The sequence below is a fragment of the Paralichthys olivaceus genome, chromosome 8, assembly GCF_024713975.1.
Source record: "Paralichthys olivaceus isolate ysfri-2021 chromosome 8, ASM2471397v2, whole genome shotgun sequence".
NCBI lineage: Eukaryota > Metazoa > Chordata > Actinopteri > Pleuronectiformes > Paralichthyidae > Paralichthys > Paralichthys olivaceus.
In genome coordinates, this window is record NC_091100.1 from 18,715,905 (window position 1) to 18,736,749 (window position 20,845).

At 42.6% G+C, this 20,845-nt stretch overlaps 1 protein-coding gene across 1 annotated transcript; it reads left to right on the plus strand.

Moving 5' to 3' along the window:
* Positions 1-1,174: 1,174 nt before the first annotated feature.
* On the plus strand, positions 1,175-20,820 carry LOC109624030 (lysyl oxidase homolog 4-like). The gene is made up of 15 exons (XM_069530728.1): positions 1,175-1,317; positions 2,310-2,575; positions 2,947-3,524; positions 4,200-4,411; positions 11,059-11,097; positions 11,205-11,412; positions 11,919-12,099; positions 13,932-14,086; positions 14,174-14,341; positions 14,832-14,994; positions 15,086-15,329; positions 16,588-16,703; positions 17,082-17,218; positions 19,697-19,808; positions 19,926-20,820. Exons 2-15 carry the CDS (start codon positions 2,311-2,313, stop codon positions 19,994-19,996), a joined length of 2,649 nt encoding a protein of 882 aa, XP_069386829.1. The 5' UTR covers positions 1,175-1,317; position 2,310; the 3' UTR covers positions 19,997-20,820.
* Positions 20,821-20,845: the final 25 nt, after the last annotated feature.

The following is a 20,845-nucleotide window of genomic DNA, read 5'->3' on the forward strand; positions in this document are numbered from 1 at the left end:
GACCATAATCATGGAAGGTGGACTGGTAGCTGGAGAGGTGTCAGTTCACCTCCTGGGCACTGCTGAGGTGCCCTTGAGCAAGGCACCGTACCCCCCAATCGCTCATAGGGCGCTTTTCCTGGGGCTGCCCATCACTCTACCATCTCTCTCCATAATGTGCATGTCTTGAGCCCTGTGTGTGTGTGTGGGATTGTGGGTTAATGCATGTATAAAATGAAAAACATGAGTGTAAAAAGAATTTCCCCTTGTGGGATCAATAAAGGAAGTTTACTTTACTTTACTTACTTAAATCACTCTATAGAAATCATGTATTTCTTACATTATTAAATTAAGTTCATCTCAACAAGCTTTAAAGCATTCTTATCAGATTTTTGACTTATATCTGTGCTTGCTTATTCACGTAGCCACCATACATCTCTATTCTTAGACAGAGCTTCCTTTGAGTGAGGAGGTGCCACGACTGAGGATGTTATGAAAGCGAAAATTCAGGCAAAGAGACAGAGTTCAGACGGGCAGCTCCGTTCTCTCTGCACATAGTATTTATTTCATGACACCACTGACTGTGGGCATGGGATGATGCCAGGGCTCACTTGTGTGCGTATGTGTGTGTGCGTGTGCGTGTGTGCGCGCGCGTGTGTATCTGTGTGTGTGAGTGTATATGTGTGCGTGTGTGTCTGTGTGTGCGTGTATGTGTGCGTGTGTGTTTGTGTGTGTTTCTGTGTCTGGGCATGACTGACACAGAGACAATAAAATTAATATTCATTGACTAAAGTGTGTGTGTGTGTGTAAAAAACAACTGATATCCTGATGACATCATGATCTTAAATTGAACTCACGTGTCCCATGTGTCCACCATGTGACCTGCAGCATGCAAGAAAAGAGATTGGTTTAATATGAATTTAAAAAGTTAATAAACAAGCGTTCACAGGTCTGCGTTGCTGCTGTAATTATCACCCATCAAAATGTTGAAAATCTAATCTGTCGTCTGAGGAACCAACAAAAATGTATATTTTGCTTTGTAATTCCTTTGTGTTTTAATTGATGTCTGTGGTCAGTCTCCCTTCTCCAGATTTTGTTTGATGGGTGATGGAAAGCACTGAGATGAAAAGGGAGAAAATAGAAGCTGCTTAATTTAATGGATTAAAAGAAAATGGGAGGGATGGATGAAGCAGCAGATGTGAGGGAGTGACAGAAAAGGACAGAGGGAGGGAAAAGAGGAGAATAGAGAGAGAGCAGGACCAAACTCGCTGCCTTCTTCCCCCCCAGTGCTCTCTCCCTCCTTTCTCCCAGTGACTCCAAGCTGAGACCAACAGATAGGTGAGTTCAACTGGAGCATTTGTATTCTTCTCCTCTTAACTTTACACTTTGTCTCATTGTTTTTTCTTTTTTGATTCAATCTATGTTTCTTCCATATTTCAGTATAATTCCAAATTCATGATGATCATCTGAACTCATCCACTCTTCTTTCATCTTAGTTATCGACGAGTATCAAGATAACATGTACGAGTTATCACTTATGAGTTATTGTTTTTATAACACATATTTCTAGTCTTGTATGAGTGTATGTTTTATATATGTAAAGCAGAGTTTCACTGACCATTGACCTCTGGCTGGATTAACTCTGTAAATAACCTGACCTCCACATCTCCTCTTCCTCATGATGCTCCTTTTCTCCAACCTCTTCCTCTTAACTAGGAGAGAAAAAAGTTTTAGAGTTGGACCAAGGATGAATTAATCATCACTCATTAACCAAAACATCTCTCACAGATGCAGACCTGCTGCGTTATTTATGTGTGAGAACATTTTTATGACTGTGTTTATTTGCTTTTGTGTCTGTTGGCTAAATCCATGCAGCTGAAGCTTGAGGGTTTGCGGAAAGCCGAAGTTTCCGCTGGCTGGACAGAGAGGCTACTTTTAGCTTCAGTTACTACTCCCTTCAGCCTGACTGGTTCAGACTGAGGGCTGCATCTTCACAGTGTTTCTCAGGCCTCTGGCTGTCTTTTAAGAGAGTGTGATTATTTAAAATGATAAAAACACCTATCAGTCTTTCATTTGAGTGTGGAATGTCCCATTAGGGTTAGAAGATAAGTTTGTAATTATATGTTTTGTCTTAGCACGGAATGTGAGTTCCATGGCTTTGTGTGATTTTTGGGATTTTTGTGGTAACACGTGAACATTTATTTATGGGGCTCTTGTTTTACATGTGTCTTTGCTGTTTTCTGTATCTGCTGCTCTTCCTCAAGAGACGCAGCCTTCAGCTTGATTCACATCATCACCTACTCACTCCTCATTCTCGTGTTTTTCTCCAGGATGCTGTGCCTCAGCTCCCTGTCCACACTCCTCCTGCTTCTCCTCTGTCCCGCTCCACTGTCGGCCCAGGAGTTGCTCATACGCCTCGCAGGCGTGGGCAGGCGCAGTGCAAATGAGGGACGTGTGGAGGTGTTCTATAATGGAGCGTGGGGGACGGTGTGCGACGACGAGGTGGATCTCAATCTGGCCAATGTGGTGTGCCGACAGCTGGGTTTTCAGCGCAGCTTTACCTGGGCGCACAGTGCCAAGTTTGGTGAAGGACAAGGTAGGGCTGGGCATTAAAAGATTCTGAATAATTATTGCAGTATTACAGCAATATAACAAATATAGCTACACTGTATATCCATATATTGGTTATGCATTTTGCAAACACAGTGAGGTGGTATAACACAAAATTTGTCAACCTCAGGTCATTCTCCGTCTATAAAGACGAGTTTAAAACCACAACCATTACTCAGGAGCAAAAATCTGTCTTTGAACTTATGTGGAATATAAGAAATAATTTACATTTATCATGATTTTTTTTAAATATCGACTATGTCTGGCCAAGAATATTGAGTTGTTAACATCATACTTGTTCATTAATCTGGTTTATTTCTCCTGATTCAATGACTTAGCGCATTTTCTCGTCATTAGGTCTGATCTGGTTGGACAATGTGCGCTGCCAGGGCAATGAGCTCTCTGTTGCAGAATGTCGTTCCAATGGGTGGGGAATCAATGACTGCACCCACGCTGAGGACCTTGGGGTCATCTGCAGTCCAGAAAGGAGACCTGGCTTCTCCCCTGCCTCTGTGGACGAGTCCAGTCCATCATCCAGGCACCAGCCAAACCAACCAAGGCCGAGAAACCCACCTGTGTCCCCTCCAGCTCCACCCTCAGCAGCAGAACAAATCTCCTCTTACGCAAGAGGCCATGAGATTGCCCTTCATCGGAACCCAACTTCTTCCCGTCGCAGCAGCATCTCGCCACAGGAAAACGGCCACGAGATCCAGATCTTGCGACGCAATCGAGCCGGGTCCGGAGCGAGCCAGCAGATGAACCCACAAGGGCACCAGCTGCCCTCCCGTCTGGCAAATGGGGCATCGTACAGGCATAGGCAGGAGACATCAAGGACCAGCCAGCAAGCAGTGAGACGGGAGGCGAATCAGCAGCTCAGTGGGAACCATGTTGAACCAGACGCTCTTTATCCAGAGCCTAATGAACAATACACACAGGTAAACACACACACACATGTATATATTCACACAATCCTTGGCCAAAGATGTTGCCCAAACTAGCTTTATTCAGAGTTCCATACAGAAATGTAATTTGTGGACATGTATAATTAGAGACAAACCTAAAACCAAACCTTCTACAGTATCGGTTCAAGTGCGGCGGCACGGCCTGGAGTTTAGTTTAACCACCAGTAGCTCAACACACCAAACCAGTGGAAATTGCAAGACATTTGTCACTTGTGTTTGGTCTAAGTTGTTTTTAACTTGCAGAGTTTACACATTCTTTACAGTTTTGTTTTCATCATGACACGTGAACTGACACTTGAAGCTAAGTCTTTGTTTTCTGTTAGTTTCCTTCCTGCTGCCTATGTAATGAAGTGCAGATGATTAGAGAGTGTGATGATTACAGACCGTCTACATCTCATGTTGTCCTCCGGATTGTTTGGTGTCGGTAGATATTTAGTGAAACAACGTGTTGTTTTTGATGTCAAATTAATCTTGTTTTGGAGTGTGAAGTTTGAGGCTTGAGAAAAACAGGAAATGAGACAAAGATACATTTCTATACCTTCTTATTTCTAAACTTTCTATTTCCATTTCTATCCTACAATAAAAAAGTAAAAACATAATAAAGCAAAACTCCTTTTTGAATCATCGTGCATGTTTTCTTGTGGACAGGGATCTTCGAGGGTTCACTTAGAGGAGGCCCGTCTACGGCCTGTGCTGTCCAGCAACAATGGCGGTCTGGTGACAGAGGGAGTGCTGGAAGTGAAAAATGCTGGGAGGTGGCGTCATGTGTGCAACCATGGATGGGACCTGAGAAGCAGCCGCGTCGTCTGTGGCATGTTAGGGTTCCCTGCTGCAGAAGCGTTTGACCAAGTCAGCTACAGGTGAGCATGGACATAGCAGAGGGACTGAGGAGAGAGAGAGAGAAAGAGAGAGAGAGAGTGTGTGTGGGTGTCTATTTGTGTGTGTGCGTAGGGTTATGAAAGGAATGAAAAAGTGTGGTGGACTACACATCCTATCATAGATTAGGCGGCCCCGTGCCTGGTTTGCTGTTCCATCCCCCCAGTAGTAGAGGTTAACCACAACTGCTGTCATTAGTACGACCACACTTTGCATGATGATATGTCCACTGTGGCATTAGTCAAGCCCGGCTGTCCGCCAGGCCGGTCTGAGAGGGCTGAGAGGGCCCTAACACAGAGAGAGAGTATGTTATTAATGTCGGATCCAGACTTCCAGATTATCATCATCATGGTGTGTGTCTTTACATGAATCCTCCCTTACATGGTTTCTAATCTGCTATAATTAAGAAGCTCCTAGTGGGAACTGTGTCAATAATCATTCAACAGAAAGGAATCAAATTAAACTGAACTCAATTTTAATTAAATTAGAAAATTCACAGGTTAAACAATAGCAGACTATATTAAAGCAGCGACATGTTTTGTAGCTACCTTCATCAGGTTTTTACATTTCAGAACTACCACCATTCTGTTTTTATATGAACAAAATAAAGACACATCTGGCTGCTGATTTCAGTGCACTGTATAAAGATTGGTGGGGACCAAACGTGAGGTAAGAGGATAGTGAATATTGGACGTAGAGTATTCAGCTTAAACGTAACTCCAATTTAATGCTTTAGTTCCTCAAAATGATCAGCAGCAAACTTGGTGAATAAGTTCATCATGTCAACTTAAAGGTGATAATGTCAACATTGATTTCACTGCTAGTTTTCGCTGCCCCAAAGTGGCCCAAATTCCATGTAGGATAAAATAAGCATTCAACAGCTACAGCCACATTGGATCAGAACTTACTCAACCCTAGCAAAAAGAAAATTCAAATATAGCATACACATTTTTTCTAAGTAGTACGGCTATAAATATACATTTAGCTTATCGACATAAAACTTCAGAAACATGTTTTAGCTTTTCAGAGGAAAGAAATAAAACATTTATAGGAAACATTTATAAGAAACTAGTAGAACAGCAGGACTAGAGCAAAGAATATAAAGGATTTAAACTCTCTTTTGTCAACATTTATTAGAACTATTGCCCCTCACACATAAATTACTCGCTATGTTAATAATGTGACATGTTAATGTCTGTTATGTTGATTTTATCACCATAAATCCAACTCATCTGTCTAACTTTAGCCATAAATATCCACTCAAGCACCTACACAAACCTTCAAAGCTTGTCCACACATACCATCCAAACCACAATACCACACTTACACACACCCATGCTAATACATCCCTTCTTAGGAGACCTTACATAAACTATGTCCAAGATCCACATGCACACACAAATAAACACACAAAAATGTGCACACACACACACACACACACACACAAACACGCACACACACACTGTTTTGCACATGCAAACACAAACCTCCCTGTGTCCGTCTGTCTGCCCACAGAGGTCTTTTTATGGCTTGGCCAACAGAAGGTCTGTACTGACCGCTGGCCTGCTCTCCACCATCTGTCTCCCCATGTTGGTAATAATTACCCCCTGTGTTCTGCTTACACACTGCTTCTCCTCAGCTGCCCTGTTCACCACCACAGCTTTTATAGCCTTGAATAGGCCAACTCTCTCATAGTGTCTTATCTTTCAGGGATCTTTCAAAGCTGAGTAGTTCATTTGCAGCTTTGTTCAAAACTTCACTTTTACCCACTTTCCCCCAAATGTACTTATGTGTGTCCTTTTCACATCGCCAGAAGCCCTTACATGTCAAAGATAAAGCAAAGACGAGTCCAGTAGTCAATCATGCTAAACTTCTAAGTCTATTGCTAATGTAGCAGACACCTCCGAGTAGTTTGGATAAACATCATACATCTGTGCCAAGAACCCAACCAGCAGTCTGCCTAAGGACGGGACCAGGCCAGAGAATGTTGTTTGTTTTCCACTCGGCTACGTGGGAGATGAATCAGGCAGCCATTTTTGTCCAACAGTAAACAACTAAGGGGTTTGGGGGGATAACGTAAAAGAACAAGCAGCATCCCTGGCATCTTCAAATCAAGTTTTTGAGTCAGATGTTTATGGTGTTGATGTTTTTCAAAATGTAGCTTTATGAAGGTTTAACAGAGTTAACTGGATTAGTCACAAGAGCCAGTTTTTGTCTGTCTAGCAGCATGGCTGGGATGGCAACATTGGTTTACCACTTTTGTCTGGATTGAAATATCTCAACTGTAAAGTGGCTTCCATTGAAATATTGTTGAAGTCATTCTCAAGTCCAAAGAGGACACTGACTTTTATAATGCTTTCACCAGTATGAGGCTGTATTTTTTTATTATTCATTATCTATACCGCGTATCATTTGAGGGTCCCTGGGGGAGCTGGACCATTCACACTCACATTCACACCTACAGTCAATTTAAATTCTTTGATTTACTTAATCCCATGTCTGCATGTCATTGGACTGTGGGAGGAAGCTGAAGTATCCGGAGGAAACCAAAGCTGACACGGAGAGAGCATGCAAACTCCACACAGGAAGGTCCAGCCAACCTGGGATTCAAACTGGAACATTTTTCCTGTAACCACTACACCACAAAGCTGCCTCCGTCATTTTTGTTATTTTGCTCAAATGTCTTGACGACTCTTGAATGGATTGGCATATAATTTAGTTCAGATGTCCAGTGCCCAGTCAATGAATTCAAACAAGTTTGGTGACTTTTCCTACGGCCATGTTGATACATGCTTCTTTTCCTTCTTTGTCAAATTAATTTTTCTCTGTCAAAATGAAATGTTTTAACCGCAATATAGTAACTTCTAATCTAATCTCCATCTTCGTGTCAAAATTTATTTTTATCCAAATGCATACCGACAAAGATGTTGAACACAGCAAACATTACTTTCTGACATAAGCATTTTAACATTGTGAGCATAATCACATGCTGGCATGCTAAAAGTACAGTTTTGCTGAAAGCATTACTATGCTGAGCTTTCAAGAGCCACAGTATCATTGCTGTAGATTATGTCTTGTTGCCTCCAACATTTGTTTATTTGTTAGTTACTTTGCAGGATTACGCAAAAACTACTCAACTGATTTCCATGAAATCTTGTGGAGGGGTGTGGCATAACCCAAGGAAGTTGGTTTGGATAAACGGGTGGATCAAGGAATTTATTTTGAACTTGATGGAGATATATACTTTCTGAGGGTCCTTCTAGTTGTTACTGGAGCTCAAAAGTTGTCCGACCCACCTGCCTGAATGAATCACCTCTGTTCTTTTGAAAATGTTTTTGAGGTTGAAGTTGTGACAATCTATCACACAATTTCAACAAAGTGATAGTAGCCATCTGTTTTCTCTCTCAGTCTCAGTCACATAACATAATTTTGGTGCTCCCCGATGTGCTGGCAGTGGTCCATGCCTGCTCCTCTTTGGGGTTTGTGTCCACTTGAACAGATGTAATTATGGTCTCAGAGATCCTCTAATCTAGAATATTCTCTCAGTTGAACCTGCTGCACCCGCCTCTGCTGTGTCAGCATTTCCCTCTCTGGCCATGTGGTTGTTTTTTTGGTGTGACTGCTTTTGTCTCTGCCTGTTAAGTTGCTCAGTGCATTTTTACAGATGTTTAAACACTCCCCCACTTTGCCATGCTTACAAAAGACAAGTGCTAAAGCCATTTTCCAGCCCCCCCTCATCACATCCACACTCTCTTTGAGGCTCACAGTAACTTCTTCTATTTTAAAATTTACTTTCACCCCCTGCTTCACGCTTCTCCCATCATCAGTTACAGCCCTTTTTAAGGCCGCGTTTAATTCCTATGTGGCAATTATACTAAATCCCACATTTCATGGAAAGTACTTCGTTATGACCCTTTTGAGTTTTGTTCCATTGATGTTGATGGGACTGTCTAGAGGCTGTTGTGGAGTCAGTGTGGCAACCTGCTGTCTCCTGCGTGAGCCGATTGTTCCAGTCAGGCAGCTTTGCATTCATGCAGGATAATAATAGGTTATCGCTACTTTCCTGACAGTCAGCTCCTCTCGACACAGTGGCTCATGGTATTGTGTGGTCAGAGTTGCATAAAGAACTGGCATCGAGCTGAATATCCAGAGTAAGAAAGCCTTCTCCAGGTTATAAGGATTCAGCAGCAGTTCTGTGGTCACAGGTGTGTTGTGTTGAGGCTTGATTCTGTGGTTTACCTCCCCTCCTTTAAATCTCCCAATGAGACTAAGATAACCTTAACACAGGTCCAACTTACATTTCTGAGTGAAAGCATCACAGTGCTTTCTCTTCTCTGCAGGACAACTGAAGTGTGCCAGAAAATCAGAAGAGCATGCTTTTCCTCTTCTTGTGAAGTTCGGCGATGCTCGTAAAAGTAGCCCAATTCAAGACATCAGTCTTACATCACTGGCTCTGTGTTTCCCAGCATGCAGTCATAGTGTTGGGTAACGACTGGGGGTTTTAAAGACCTTTGTTTTTACAGAGGCAAAGGAAAGTTGATATGTACGTGCATATTTCCATGTCTGGTGTGTGTGAACCAACATGCTGCCGCTCGACCGCACAGCAGACACTGCCAAGCAGAGCAGGCAATTATATGGGTAGCACCCCCCCCACTCCCTGCCCTCCAAACTGTGAACTAACACCCCCTCTCTGTCTGTCTGTCTGTTTGATTCAGAGCCAAGTTATGAAACAGACACACGCAAGCAGATAGACCCAGGCTAACACACACACTATCATACACAGCTCATACATATCGATTGTCACATTTAACATGTATAGGTGGAAGAAAGTCTGCTTTTAGAGATTGTTTATCCCTTTAAATCAGGTGAAAACTAGAAGAAAAAAGAAAGGGCAATAGAAAGGATGGAGAAGAAGAAGAGAGTTAAGAAACAAAGAAGGAAAGATTTACTAAAACAATGAAATTAACTGAAACAAAAGCAGATAATGAAACAAGAAAAGAAATAAGAAAAGAAGGGGTGGCTGTCAGTGCTCTAACTTGCTCCGTTCCCAGATGCAGCAGGCGGCTAATTGCAGTGAAAAGCTTTTAAAAACACACTGCACGCTACCTGTTTGGCACCAAACTGCAGGCATATAAAGTTAGGATCTAGCCCATTATAACAGTGGAGCATGTAGCAAGAGTTAGTAGATCAAAAACAGAGCGTGAACTGAGTGCATATTGGACCTACATTCTCTAACTGGATGTGTAAATAAGTAACTGCTTGCTTATACACTTGCATTGATCAACTAGGTCATATAGGTCAATGATATATCCAGATTCTGTGACCAAATAAAGTTGAAAATAAAGTTAGTTAGAACTACAATGCAGAGAAAATCAAGAATTTAGTATTTCTTTGCAGATCTCACCACTTTGAATCTGCAGCAGAGGAGTCCTGAGGTCTAGACCAGACTGGTTGTCTAAATTACATTTCATCACTGTTGGACTGCACAAAATAACAATGTGTACCAGTTTAAACTTATACGCAAGTGGAAATGTCTTATGAAATAAATCATAAATACACGTTTCCCATTCCCCAGCCTGTTTTGGGATTATAAATGATTTGTGGTTCACATGTTCCATACAGTAGTTTCTTTGGCTCAAGTTCAACCCTCAAGCACATTTCTCATCTAACACTGGGACTGGATAGTAACTTGGAATACCAGGGTACTGGGGCTCTCCTGGAGAGGAAATATGTCCCGTTATAAATATTTAATTGCATCATGAATCTGGTCATACAGTAAACTCACATCCCATCTATACTTGGTGTTCTGACTCATTTAATTCAAGCACATTCATGCAGGGCGTCAGTCACACTGCACCTGTCTGTGGTTTTGCTGGCTGTGTGAGTGTGTGTGTGCGTGCGTGCAGCAGAAGGACACTTCCTTGACTCTGACTGGTTTGTGAATCATTCTTTTTATTGAATTCTCCTATTTTCTTTCTTCCCTGTTTTAGGTTTTGGCATGGGGTGTGTGTGTGTGCCCAGTCATTGGGGGCCTCATTTGAGTATACACAGTTTCCCTTTAGGATTTGACTCTAGTTTATGGTAATACCCACGGATCTAGACGCAGTTTTGAAAACCCTGTTGAAGTTGGCAGATCTCAATAAGGCTTCTTGCTGGGATTAATGTATAGTGGTTTATTCATATTTTTAGTTTATTTTTCTCTCCACAAAACCAGACATCCACCGTAGACATATAGACAAACACAGAAACAGAAATACCTATGAATGTAGAAATGGAAGATTAAAAAAGAAATCGTGACATGACAGTGGTGGAGAGAAGAGAGAAAGAGATGCAAGTTTCCCCTCTCTCTTTTTCTCACTCCTGTGTCTTACATGAGGACTATGTTTACACCCTCTCAGGCAGGTTGCGTCTCCTTCATATATTCATCTACTTTCAGTTTGTTAAGTTAGGGTTTGATTGACAGAATGGAAGTGCAGTTATGTCAAGGAAAAGAAGGATGATTGAGGAGTAAAGAGGAGGTTTGGCAGCAGGGAGGAGCACAGGAGCAGACTGTGGGTGTGTAGGACAGCAGGTTGTTTAGTCTGCCCAATGTAAAGATGCACAGTTGTAACCCGAGTGTTCTGTCTCTCAGGAAACTGTGGGACTCTAAGATAGCCGACCCGTCCTCCAGGTAAAATTAACATCTTTTAAAATCATGTATATTTTCTGTACAAAGAATGAGTAATGTAACAAATCATAAATATGCCTCTGCTGTCCCTGTCTCCTGTCCCCTTCAAGGCTGCGGACACAGATTGGTAAAAAGGGATATTGGGTGGAGAAAGTGCAGTGTCAGGGTGTGGAGGTGTCTCTGTCGCAGTGCCAGGCCCAGCTGTCCCTCCCCAGGACTGATGTCCCGTGCAGCGGGGGCATGCATGCAGTGGTCCGCTGCGTCCCCGGGTACCAGTTCGCACGCTATGGAAGAGCACCTGCACCACCTGCTGTAACGGTAAGTGTGGAGGAGCACAGGCGACTTGATTGTGAATTAAAGTGTTAAAATTTAAATTCTGAAATAAAAAAGGAAACTTATTACCAACTATAAAAAGGTACTTCAATTAATAAAAAATTAATAAAGTGAAGAATTTGTGTGATGCGATGTCGCAAAAGCCAATCAGTGTTGAATATCATCAGCCTGGACAGTGAAATTCTCTGGATGGTCTTTGTGGACCCACACACAACAACACTGGCTTTTTGGCTTTTCCACTTTAGGTTCACCGCAGCGATTGTAGTCACTTCACTAGCCCTGTTCTCCTCTTTCCTGGAGGAGAACAGGGGAATACTCGCAGCTTGTGTTTACTCTTGTTGCTTAAGCGGGTACCACTTGTAAACACAAATGACACTGCAGCCAAACTTGCATGTAATGACACATGGAAATTTGTTTTGTTTTGGTTTGAAAGCAGAACAAGTTGTTCAGATCAACCGTTTCTCTCCTAAACCCATCTTTTTTCCCTGCAGCCTGTTGTCCGCCTGAAGGCGGGGCCCCGTCTTGGGGAGGGTCGTGTCGAGGTGCTGATAGAGGGCAAGTGGGGCACCATGTGTGACCACCTGTGGGACGTGACTGCAGCCAGCGTGGTCTGTAGAGAGCTGGGCTTCGGGACAGCCAAAGAGGCCCTCAAAAAGGCTCAGCTGGGACAGGGTAGGACAGGATACTTAAAGATATATTGTTCTTAAAGGCATACAAAGTGTACTTTAAATCTGCATATACTGTACTTTCAAGGTTTACTCATTGTGGCAAGTGAGACTTTGCCCCAGATGTTTAAACTATACTATAACTTGGTGTTTATTTGTCCTCTTATGCTATCAGATATCCTCATTCCTAAAGTCATAGAGTATAATAAAGGCCTCAAGCTGCTAATCTGATTTTCTGATTAAATGGCACAGACTTTGAAGCAGTGCCTGAATTCACCATGCACCCTGAGCACGATCAGTTTAGCTCAGTGATTCCCTCAGACTAAACACTCCTCAGTCTAAATGCCTGTTCCTAAACGCAGCACACCGAGAACCATGGGCCTGAGCAGACAAATAAACCCTGAGTGATGTTTACAGCCTTACTTCTTCTTCTATTGAAGAAGCTGATTGTTGGGGAACTCTACCCATGACCAATTATACCAGTGTAAACTGCGCTCAGAGCTTCTAGCGGCCGTGTTTTTTTCAAAATAAACCTGTTGTATGTGAAAAGTCAGTGCTGCTTTGAAATCCAGGATGTCAGGCAATCAGTGCAGAGCACGACCAAACATTCAGAGAGGCGTGATTATTTTGACCCTCCTTTTGTTGTGGGCAATGAAAATATAGTCTCTAAATTGCACAGCAATAATAGAGTGAAGCCGTTTCCTCTGAGATAGCGTGGTCACTTTCTCACACTCAGTCATCATCCTTTTCTTTTCCTCGTTTTACCTCGGCAGTAATTCTGTAATCACGTTTATTTGCTCCCATTATGTTTCTGCTCAAATGAGCACATAGCATGTCCTATAATTGTGGAGCACATTTCCCTCTCACTACTTGACTTAATGAACTAGTGATGGAAACCATTTGAGTGTTACTTTTAGGGCCTAGTTAAACTAGGTGCTATGGTGCTGTTTGCTCAATAATGCTTGTGGTTAAATATCACAAAGGAACGTTGTGGATTATAAAGCCTCAGGCCTGTTTAGCAAAGTTGTGTGAATATATGATACTGTATAAAGCCTCTTGGCCACTGGTAAAAAAAAACACTAGCCACTTTGTGCTTTTGTCTGCAATGAGAATGGATACAATCAGCATTTACTTCCGGGTCAAACAACTCTTCAGTAGACACAGGTTTTTATTGGTTTTCACCCCAGGTGAACGTGCTATTAGGCAAGACAGCAAAATGAGAGAGTACCTCAGTTTGATGTCAAACACGATGCACCAGGGGAAGAAAAATGAAGCGCTACTTGTAAGGGAAGATAAATCAAATGCGTTTTTTAGTGGGTTTACCTGCGTTTAAAAACCACCTGCTAGTTTTGCTGTAAAGGAGCAATAACAGATGAGTGTGCATTGCAGGAGGAAAGTGGGGGCTCATAGGCAGCAGTCAGAGAACTTGAATCAGACTTGATGACATCATTAGCTAGTTAAGGCCAAATTATAGGGCTTTATAGAGCATTAGCCTGGGCCTCACACACCTACGCAAACATAGATGTGCTCAAAGATTTTTTCCTCCGTTTTGCCATTTTGGTATCTATTTTGGTTTATAAAGCGTGGCCCTGGTGTGCCTTGTGCTGCTCTGAGTACAGTAATTTGGACAGAAAGCTCTCTGGCTAAGCTCAGTTTCAGAGCCACATCACAGGTCCCAAACATGTCTGGGCTTCTAATCCCTCTCTGTGGACATCTGTGGCTGCAGAGCCATCAGGTTTAAGAGACGTTGATGTACCATGTGCATGTATGTCCTTTTGCGTGTGGTTAGTAAGTCACATGTGAGTCAATCAACTGTCGCTCCACACCCTTCTCCTATAGGTACTGGTCCCATCCACATGAACAGCGTCCAGTGCACGGGCAGAGAGACGTCGATTACAGAGTGCATCTACAGACCGGTGCCGCTCTACAGCTGCAAACACAACCAGGATGTAGCAATCCGCTGCAACGTGCCCAACATTGGCCTGCAGACCACGGTGAGCAGCGCGCATGACAATGTGCCACAAACAGATATCGAGCAGTGTCACTCACAAGAAAACACTTTCCCCCCCCTCCATATTCAGGTGCGCCTGGCGGGCGGCAGGGAGCCATCAGAGGGCCGCGTGGAGGTGCTGATGGAGATCGGAGGAGTGAAGCGCTGGGGCTCCGTCTGCAGCGAGAACTGGGGCATCAATGAGGCCATGGTGGTGTGTCGACAGCTCGGCCTGGGCTTTGCCTCAACAGCTCATCAGGTAAACCATAGAGTGCAATAGCTTTTCTGCTCCTGCATTTCCTCCTCTCTCTCTCTCTCTCTCCCTCTCTTTCTCTCACTCTCTCTCTCTCGCTGTCCCACTGTTTGTGTGTCTGTGCTGTGTTATTACCGAGGCCCGAGATAATTACAGGCTTCTCAAACGTCCACTTCCAGCGCACCCAAAATAAAATAGGGAAAGTGAGGTGAAGAGATCGGAGAAATTCACAGAGAAAACAAACTGAAAATAGAAGTGTGCATGGAAAGGGCACCATGAATGGGTTTTGGGGAGGGGGGTGCGCTGGGAACATTTAACATGCTGTTTTAAAACTGTGAAAAACAGTGGAAACTGTGATAATATGCACTGATAGCTACTATAAAAAAGAGGTTCTGTTATTTATAGCAGCTTTCAGCTCAGACATTTTCACATCTTATTCCAGAAACAACAGCCAAATGAGCTCGTAGGGATTTTGCATGTGAATGTCTCTTTGCAGGAAACCTGGTATTGGCCTGGTTCCTCAGATGCCGGGGAGGTGATGCTGAGTGGGACACACTGCATCGGCACTGAGATGTCCATCCAGCAGTGTCGCAGAAACACAAACGTCTACTGTCCCAGGGGAGGAGATGGCAGAGCGGCAGGAGTGACATGTGTAGAGAGTGAGTCCAACACCAGCAAACACATGGCCATATTTAATATCTGTTGTGCAGCAAATGTGACGTAAACTCTGAGTCTTGATCCCCCCTGCAGCTGCACCTGACCTTGTCCTGGACGCTCAGCTAGTCCAAGAGACGGCCTACCTGGAGGATCGACCCCTGCACCTGCTGACCTGCGCCAATGAGGAGAACTGCCTGTCCTCCTCCGCCGCCAGGATGAACTGGCCCTATGGACACCGCCGCCTGTTGCGCTTCTCCTCCCGCATCATGAACCTGGGTTGCGCCGACTTCCGACCCAGAGCCTCCAGAGAAAGCTGGGTTTGGCACCAGTGCCACAGGTAAGATCACCATAACCTGAACCAGACATTTGTTTGCTCTTAGCCACTGTGTCACAGAGAATACCTTTGAGTTTCTCAGCCAGAAAACCTGGTTTGACTCTGGCACCAACATTTTCCTGGTTCAGAAGATAGAACCACTTTCATCATGAACAACAAGACCAACACAGACCGAAACATTTTGACCACCTTATGTGTCGTGTGTGAAGAAGATTCAATATTTTTAACTACCGATGCCAAAAGGAAGCAGCAGTCGTCCATGGAGCAACACTTGAAAAGAGACAGTGTAGTTTGCCATTGTTGATGTCATGCTTGAAGTTGTTGCTAATGTTACTGGTAAATCAGAGATGCATAGAGTGATGTACAAAATGACAAATGGCTTTATGGTGGTTCTAGCAAGTGGAAAATTAAAACTGGATCTTAAAGGGTTCGCTAGACTCCACCTTGGTCAAAAATGGTGACTGTAAGGTTTTCATTTGAACCAGCAGCTGCTTTTTTTACGCCTTGAACCAGATAGGGAGTAACTATGTGGTGATTTTAGCTGCTGCAGGGTTTGGTTGGAAGAGAGAACCTCCTCTATGGCACAGGAATGGGCATCATTATGAGCTGGCACAAGAAATAGGAGCCAAAAAAACACAGTTGCTACCAGAGGTCAAAAAAATGAAATGTCTGCAGCAGGAGATGATTGAGGATTTTCGGATTTGGTGAGTGAAATGGGATCGCTAGGTGCAGCATGCTGCAGTTATATTTTTACGATCTGGACTGTAAATAAACAAAAATGATGTTTACAATAAACATCCTCCTCCCCAGTCACCCAGTTGTTACAGTCAGCCATGACTGCAGTCGCAGCAGCCTGGCCTCTTATCTCAGCGGTTGTGGTTGTGCGTCCAAAAAAAAAAAGAGGCACAGTGCGTTGTGTCCTTGAGCCACAACACAATCACTACCTCCACAACCAGCAAACACACGGTTTGACTCTCAGCTTTGGTAGAAACTGCTCTGGGAACGGTTCTGTAATGAGAGAAAGGGCAACACCAAAGTGATACCTATCTGCCAATATGTGCTTTTACAATTGTTGTTTGTGTCTGTTTGACGCCGTGACAACAACATAGCTGGATTTATGACAGATATATTTCAAATGAACTTCAGGAAACAGCAGTGAAATCAATAGAAATCTTTACTTCTGTAACTTTCTGTCGTTTTTATATCATATATTATATATTACATATATATGTTAATCTTTCCACACTGATCCCATTTTCAGGCACTACCACAGCATTGAGGTGTTCACCCACTACGATCTGCTCACCCTCAATGGGACCAAGGTTGCTGAAGGTCACAAAGCCAGTTTCTGTCTGGAGGACACATACTGCCCTGAAGGTGAGAGGGACTGCAGAGTCATGTTTTGTACATCTGCTTTTTGAGGGAATTCTGGCAACAAGAGCAGGATCGTGACAAACAAGAGAATCGAAAATACATATAAGCTCAAAGCTGAAATCCCACAAAGTCGTTTGTAAGATCAGAGGCCAAGCCTAAATTCATCGTGGCTTCACAAAGCCCAGACAGTTTTATGCAGCTTAAATCCTTTTTATTCACTTAAAAAGTGCTTAAAAATAGGATCGGCACTTTAAATCATTTTTGTTATAATTTCAGCTTGTTGGTAGGAATTCAAATCCACAGAGATTGATGTCAAAGAATTCTCACATCATAATGTCCTTTTATCTCTCTCATATAATTCTGACTTTTTTTCTCCTCCAGGTCTCCATAAGCGTTATGCCTGCTACAACATGGGACAGCAGGGTATCTCAGTTGGCTGCTGGGACACATACCGCCACGACATCGACTGCCAGTGGGTGGACATCACAGACGTACGACCTGGTGAATACATCTTCCAGGTGAGGAGGGCCATTTACCACAAAAGTAACACACAGTCTGAAACCTGACACAAAAACACAGCACAAAACAAGAGGGGGGATTAGAATTAGCTAGACTTCATCAAGATCGACAAAGTAAAAATGAAAAAAACAGCGAAAAAAACAAGGAACAAGGAAATAAAAAAGGAAGGAGGTCGTTTTGTTTGGTTTAGATTATCTTATTGCTGTACGTGTTAATGAGTGAATGTAAAGGAAAGAAGCAAATGTATAATTCAGTTTATTTCAAACATTTTTTTAAAGGTGAAACAAAAAGATCACAAAATGGGAAGGGAAAAGGGAACACCATGCTTTGCTGAAAATTCACTAGATTCTAAACAACCTCTGAGAATGGGCAGAAATGTGAAAAAGAAAAGAACAGGGCAAACAACTGGGGTTTGTGTTTCAACATCTGAAGGCACACATGAGATAAGAGCTGTGATAAAAGACCATAATTTCAGCTAAATGGCTCTTGGCTGGGCTTGCAGCCACTCAGGTGTACAGTATGTACGTACTGTATGTAGTTTGGAGGGTGTGTGCGTATTTAGGGAAAGTGAATTTAGTCTGGATTTATATAGAAAGTAGACCTGCTATTACTACACCCTCTCAGAGAGTGTGGCAGTGGAAAAGCTCCCTCAGCACATTTGTACAGTGAGTTTTTTTGTTTGAGAGCTGAACTCATCCACTCTGCTGTGGTGACCTTCTCACATGTCCTCCCTCTCTGTCATTTGTTCTATTTTTTCCCGACAGTCATGATGTTTACGGTTTCTAATTATTTCCGGAGTGTTTACAGAAAATCACGACGTTCACGTTTGATGTGTGTATTCACCGTATGTAAACTACATGCAGGAGTGGTCTCTCAGAGCCGTATGCACACGTGTGACCAGCCCCGTCTGGAGAGATAAAAACCACACATATATGTCACAAAGCAGGGATCCACTGACGCCATGCCGTTGCAAACCAGCAGCAGTTTGTGGTGGTTATTATGGTTCAACAGTAGTTGAGCTGCTCGTAAATTTATATAAGAAGTGAGAGATTGAGGGAAGGCGCAAACGCTTGTCTTTCATGCAGCGGGTGTGTCTTTGAGCACAGGGTGGCAGCCATTTTTAGTAGCATACATTTAAAGCCATGAGTCACGTCCACCTCAGCCTGAGGACTCCTGATTGCTCCATCATTTACAAATCAGCTGCACAACCTCAGTCTTGACGACCTTTCATTGTTATCTTAAACAGGCTGCAGGCCCTTTTTTCACGTTATTACAAAAGCTTTTTAAAGAGCTTCGACTGCAACCACCTAATATGTTTTTCACGAGGACAGTAAAGTATAAAGTTATATACATTCTATGGTGCAGAGTGCAGTTAGAAAACTTTGCGTTCATCCTTCCTGATTTATCGGCAATGAAGGTTTTATAGTCAATGTTTTTGTTGAAATGAAACTGAATTTATTACTGTTTGCGTGTCGTTTATATATAAGTTTTAAATGAATTACTTAACTTCTTTTTTTTTCATACATTGCATGTCGGATATTTCAGAGGTCTGTTAAACAATAAACAGACATTGAGAAAGATTTGCTAAAGAGGAAATGTGTCTATGAATGCTGTCGTCATGGCAGAGATCCGGTCCATTGAGATTTGTGGAATAGGTAGAATTTCTCCCCACCAAATCTGGCTTAAAATATAAAGAAAAAGAATAATTACTACGTATATTTTACATCTTAGATCTTTTTCTGTAAATATAATTGTTACCACAAATTTTAAACTGAATGTAAAATAAATGAAAGTGGGTGGCTTTATTGTATATGTGGTCAGCTTATCTGTTTGATGTGTGCATCAGGAAAATTCATTTATGTGTTTTTCTTATATATATATAAGGCAGGCAGGCAGACAGGGTGGAAAACAACCAACCATGGCTACAGCCTAATGATAGGCTGCAAGTTAATCCAAACCCAAAACTGTCATCTGCATCTCCCAGCCTTTTTCTCGCATGGTGATAACAGTGGAAAGTGATGTCATGCATTGCTTCAACTGCACATTTCTACACGATGAGCCATATAGAACAGGGGAGAACAATAATTCTGTGGCTTCTCAGGCGGCCCTATGGAAAACCAGCTTCTAACTGTCTGAAGTAAAGTGTTACTTTCTCACTTGTTCCCTTACTTACAATGTTAAGAAGTCAAAAAGGTGCTTTCAGTGGAGACTACAGGGAGTCACTACTTATGGTCAAGAAATGTTTCTTCATATGGATTAAATCAAAAACTTCAGATTACCAAGGAATTATAAAGACTAAATTATCATTTCCAAGGGAGAAAAATGTCTATAAATCCACTCCAATGTGGAACTAGCTACAGGTATTACTAGTCAACTTTATCAAAGGCTTTTTCTAGACAAAGGACAAGACATGTTTCACACCTTCCTCCTGAATTCAAACTTACAGCATCTCATCTGTGCTCTCTCTTCTTTTACAGGTGGAGGTCAACCCTTCCTTAGACATGGCTGAGTCTGATTTCCAGAACAACGTGATGCGCTGTCGCTGCAAGTACGACGGAGTCCGAGTTTACATGTCTGGATGCCATGCAGGTAGAGCACTGTGACTTCTCCTGTGCACATACACCATCTCGTTGTCAGCGTACTGTATACCTCCACCACCATTTGCTGCTGTTAACTCCCATTCTCCTGTTTGTCTGTTTTCATCAGGTGATGCTTACAGTGCAGAGGTGGAGGACTTGTTCGACCACCAACGTCAAATCTCCAGCAACTTCCTGTGAACTGAAGAACACGCAGATATAAGGACAGAACAACTGTACAACTCCTCACAACACCTCAACATGTCAGGGGAGGGAGGTTTCTAATGACAATGACATGCCAGTAAAAAGAGAGATGAGGGGCAGTGGGAGGAGGAGGGGGAGCTGGGATAATGTGGGAGGGAATTCATGCAACAGATGATTAATTAGGATCCTGTGACTGAAGAAGGAGAAATGTAGAAAGAGAAGGCCGTCGCAGGCATCCTGCCACCATGATAAAACATAGAGTAATACATGATTTTACAAAAACCTTTCAACAAATTTCATTCCCTTGATCGAAACATAACACAGTGAACAAAGTGATGACATGAAGGCGCACTAGTACAACACCTTCTGTACTCTTTCAGTGCATCACCAGGCTGTTGTCCATATGACATCAACACAGATCACCGACTGTTGACAAAGCTCGTCATGCCTCCTGTGCTTTCACTGTTGACTGTTTTTGGTTTTCAATGAGATTTTTTTTTATTTCTTGGTGCTATTTTGCCTCTTTTGAATAAATTTTGTAATGTATTGCAAATGTATTGTCATGTACAGTTTTATATTACCTCTCTTGAATATTGCTTTATAATTTATGCAGAATTTTAATGTACTTTTGAGTTGAAACTTGTCCCTGTGTGGCTGTGTTTTTTATTTTTTATTGTTGCTTTTATTGATAAATACATTTAATTCTGTTTGTTCTTAACTTGTGGGTAACATCAGACCATATCTGATTGTACCACGGCATTGCGCCTTTAACAGTACTTGGTAATGGTAGAGAAAGAATAAACGTCAGACTGACAAACTGACTGTATGGTTATTTGAGGCATGGTT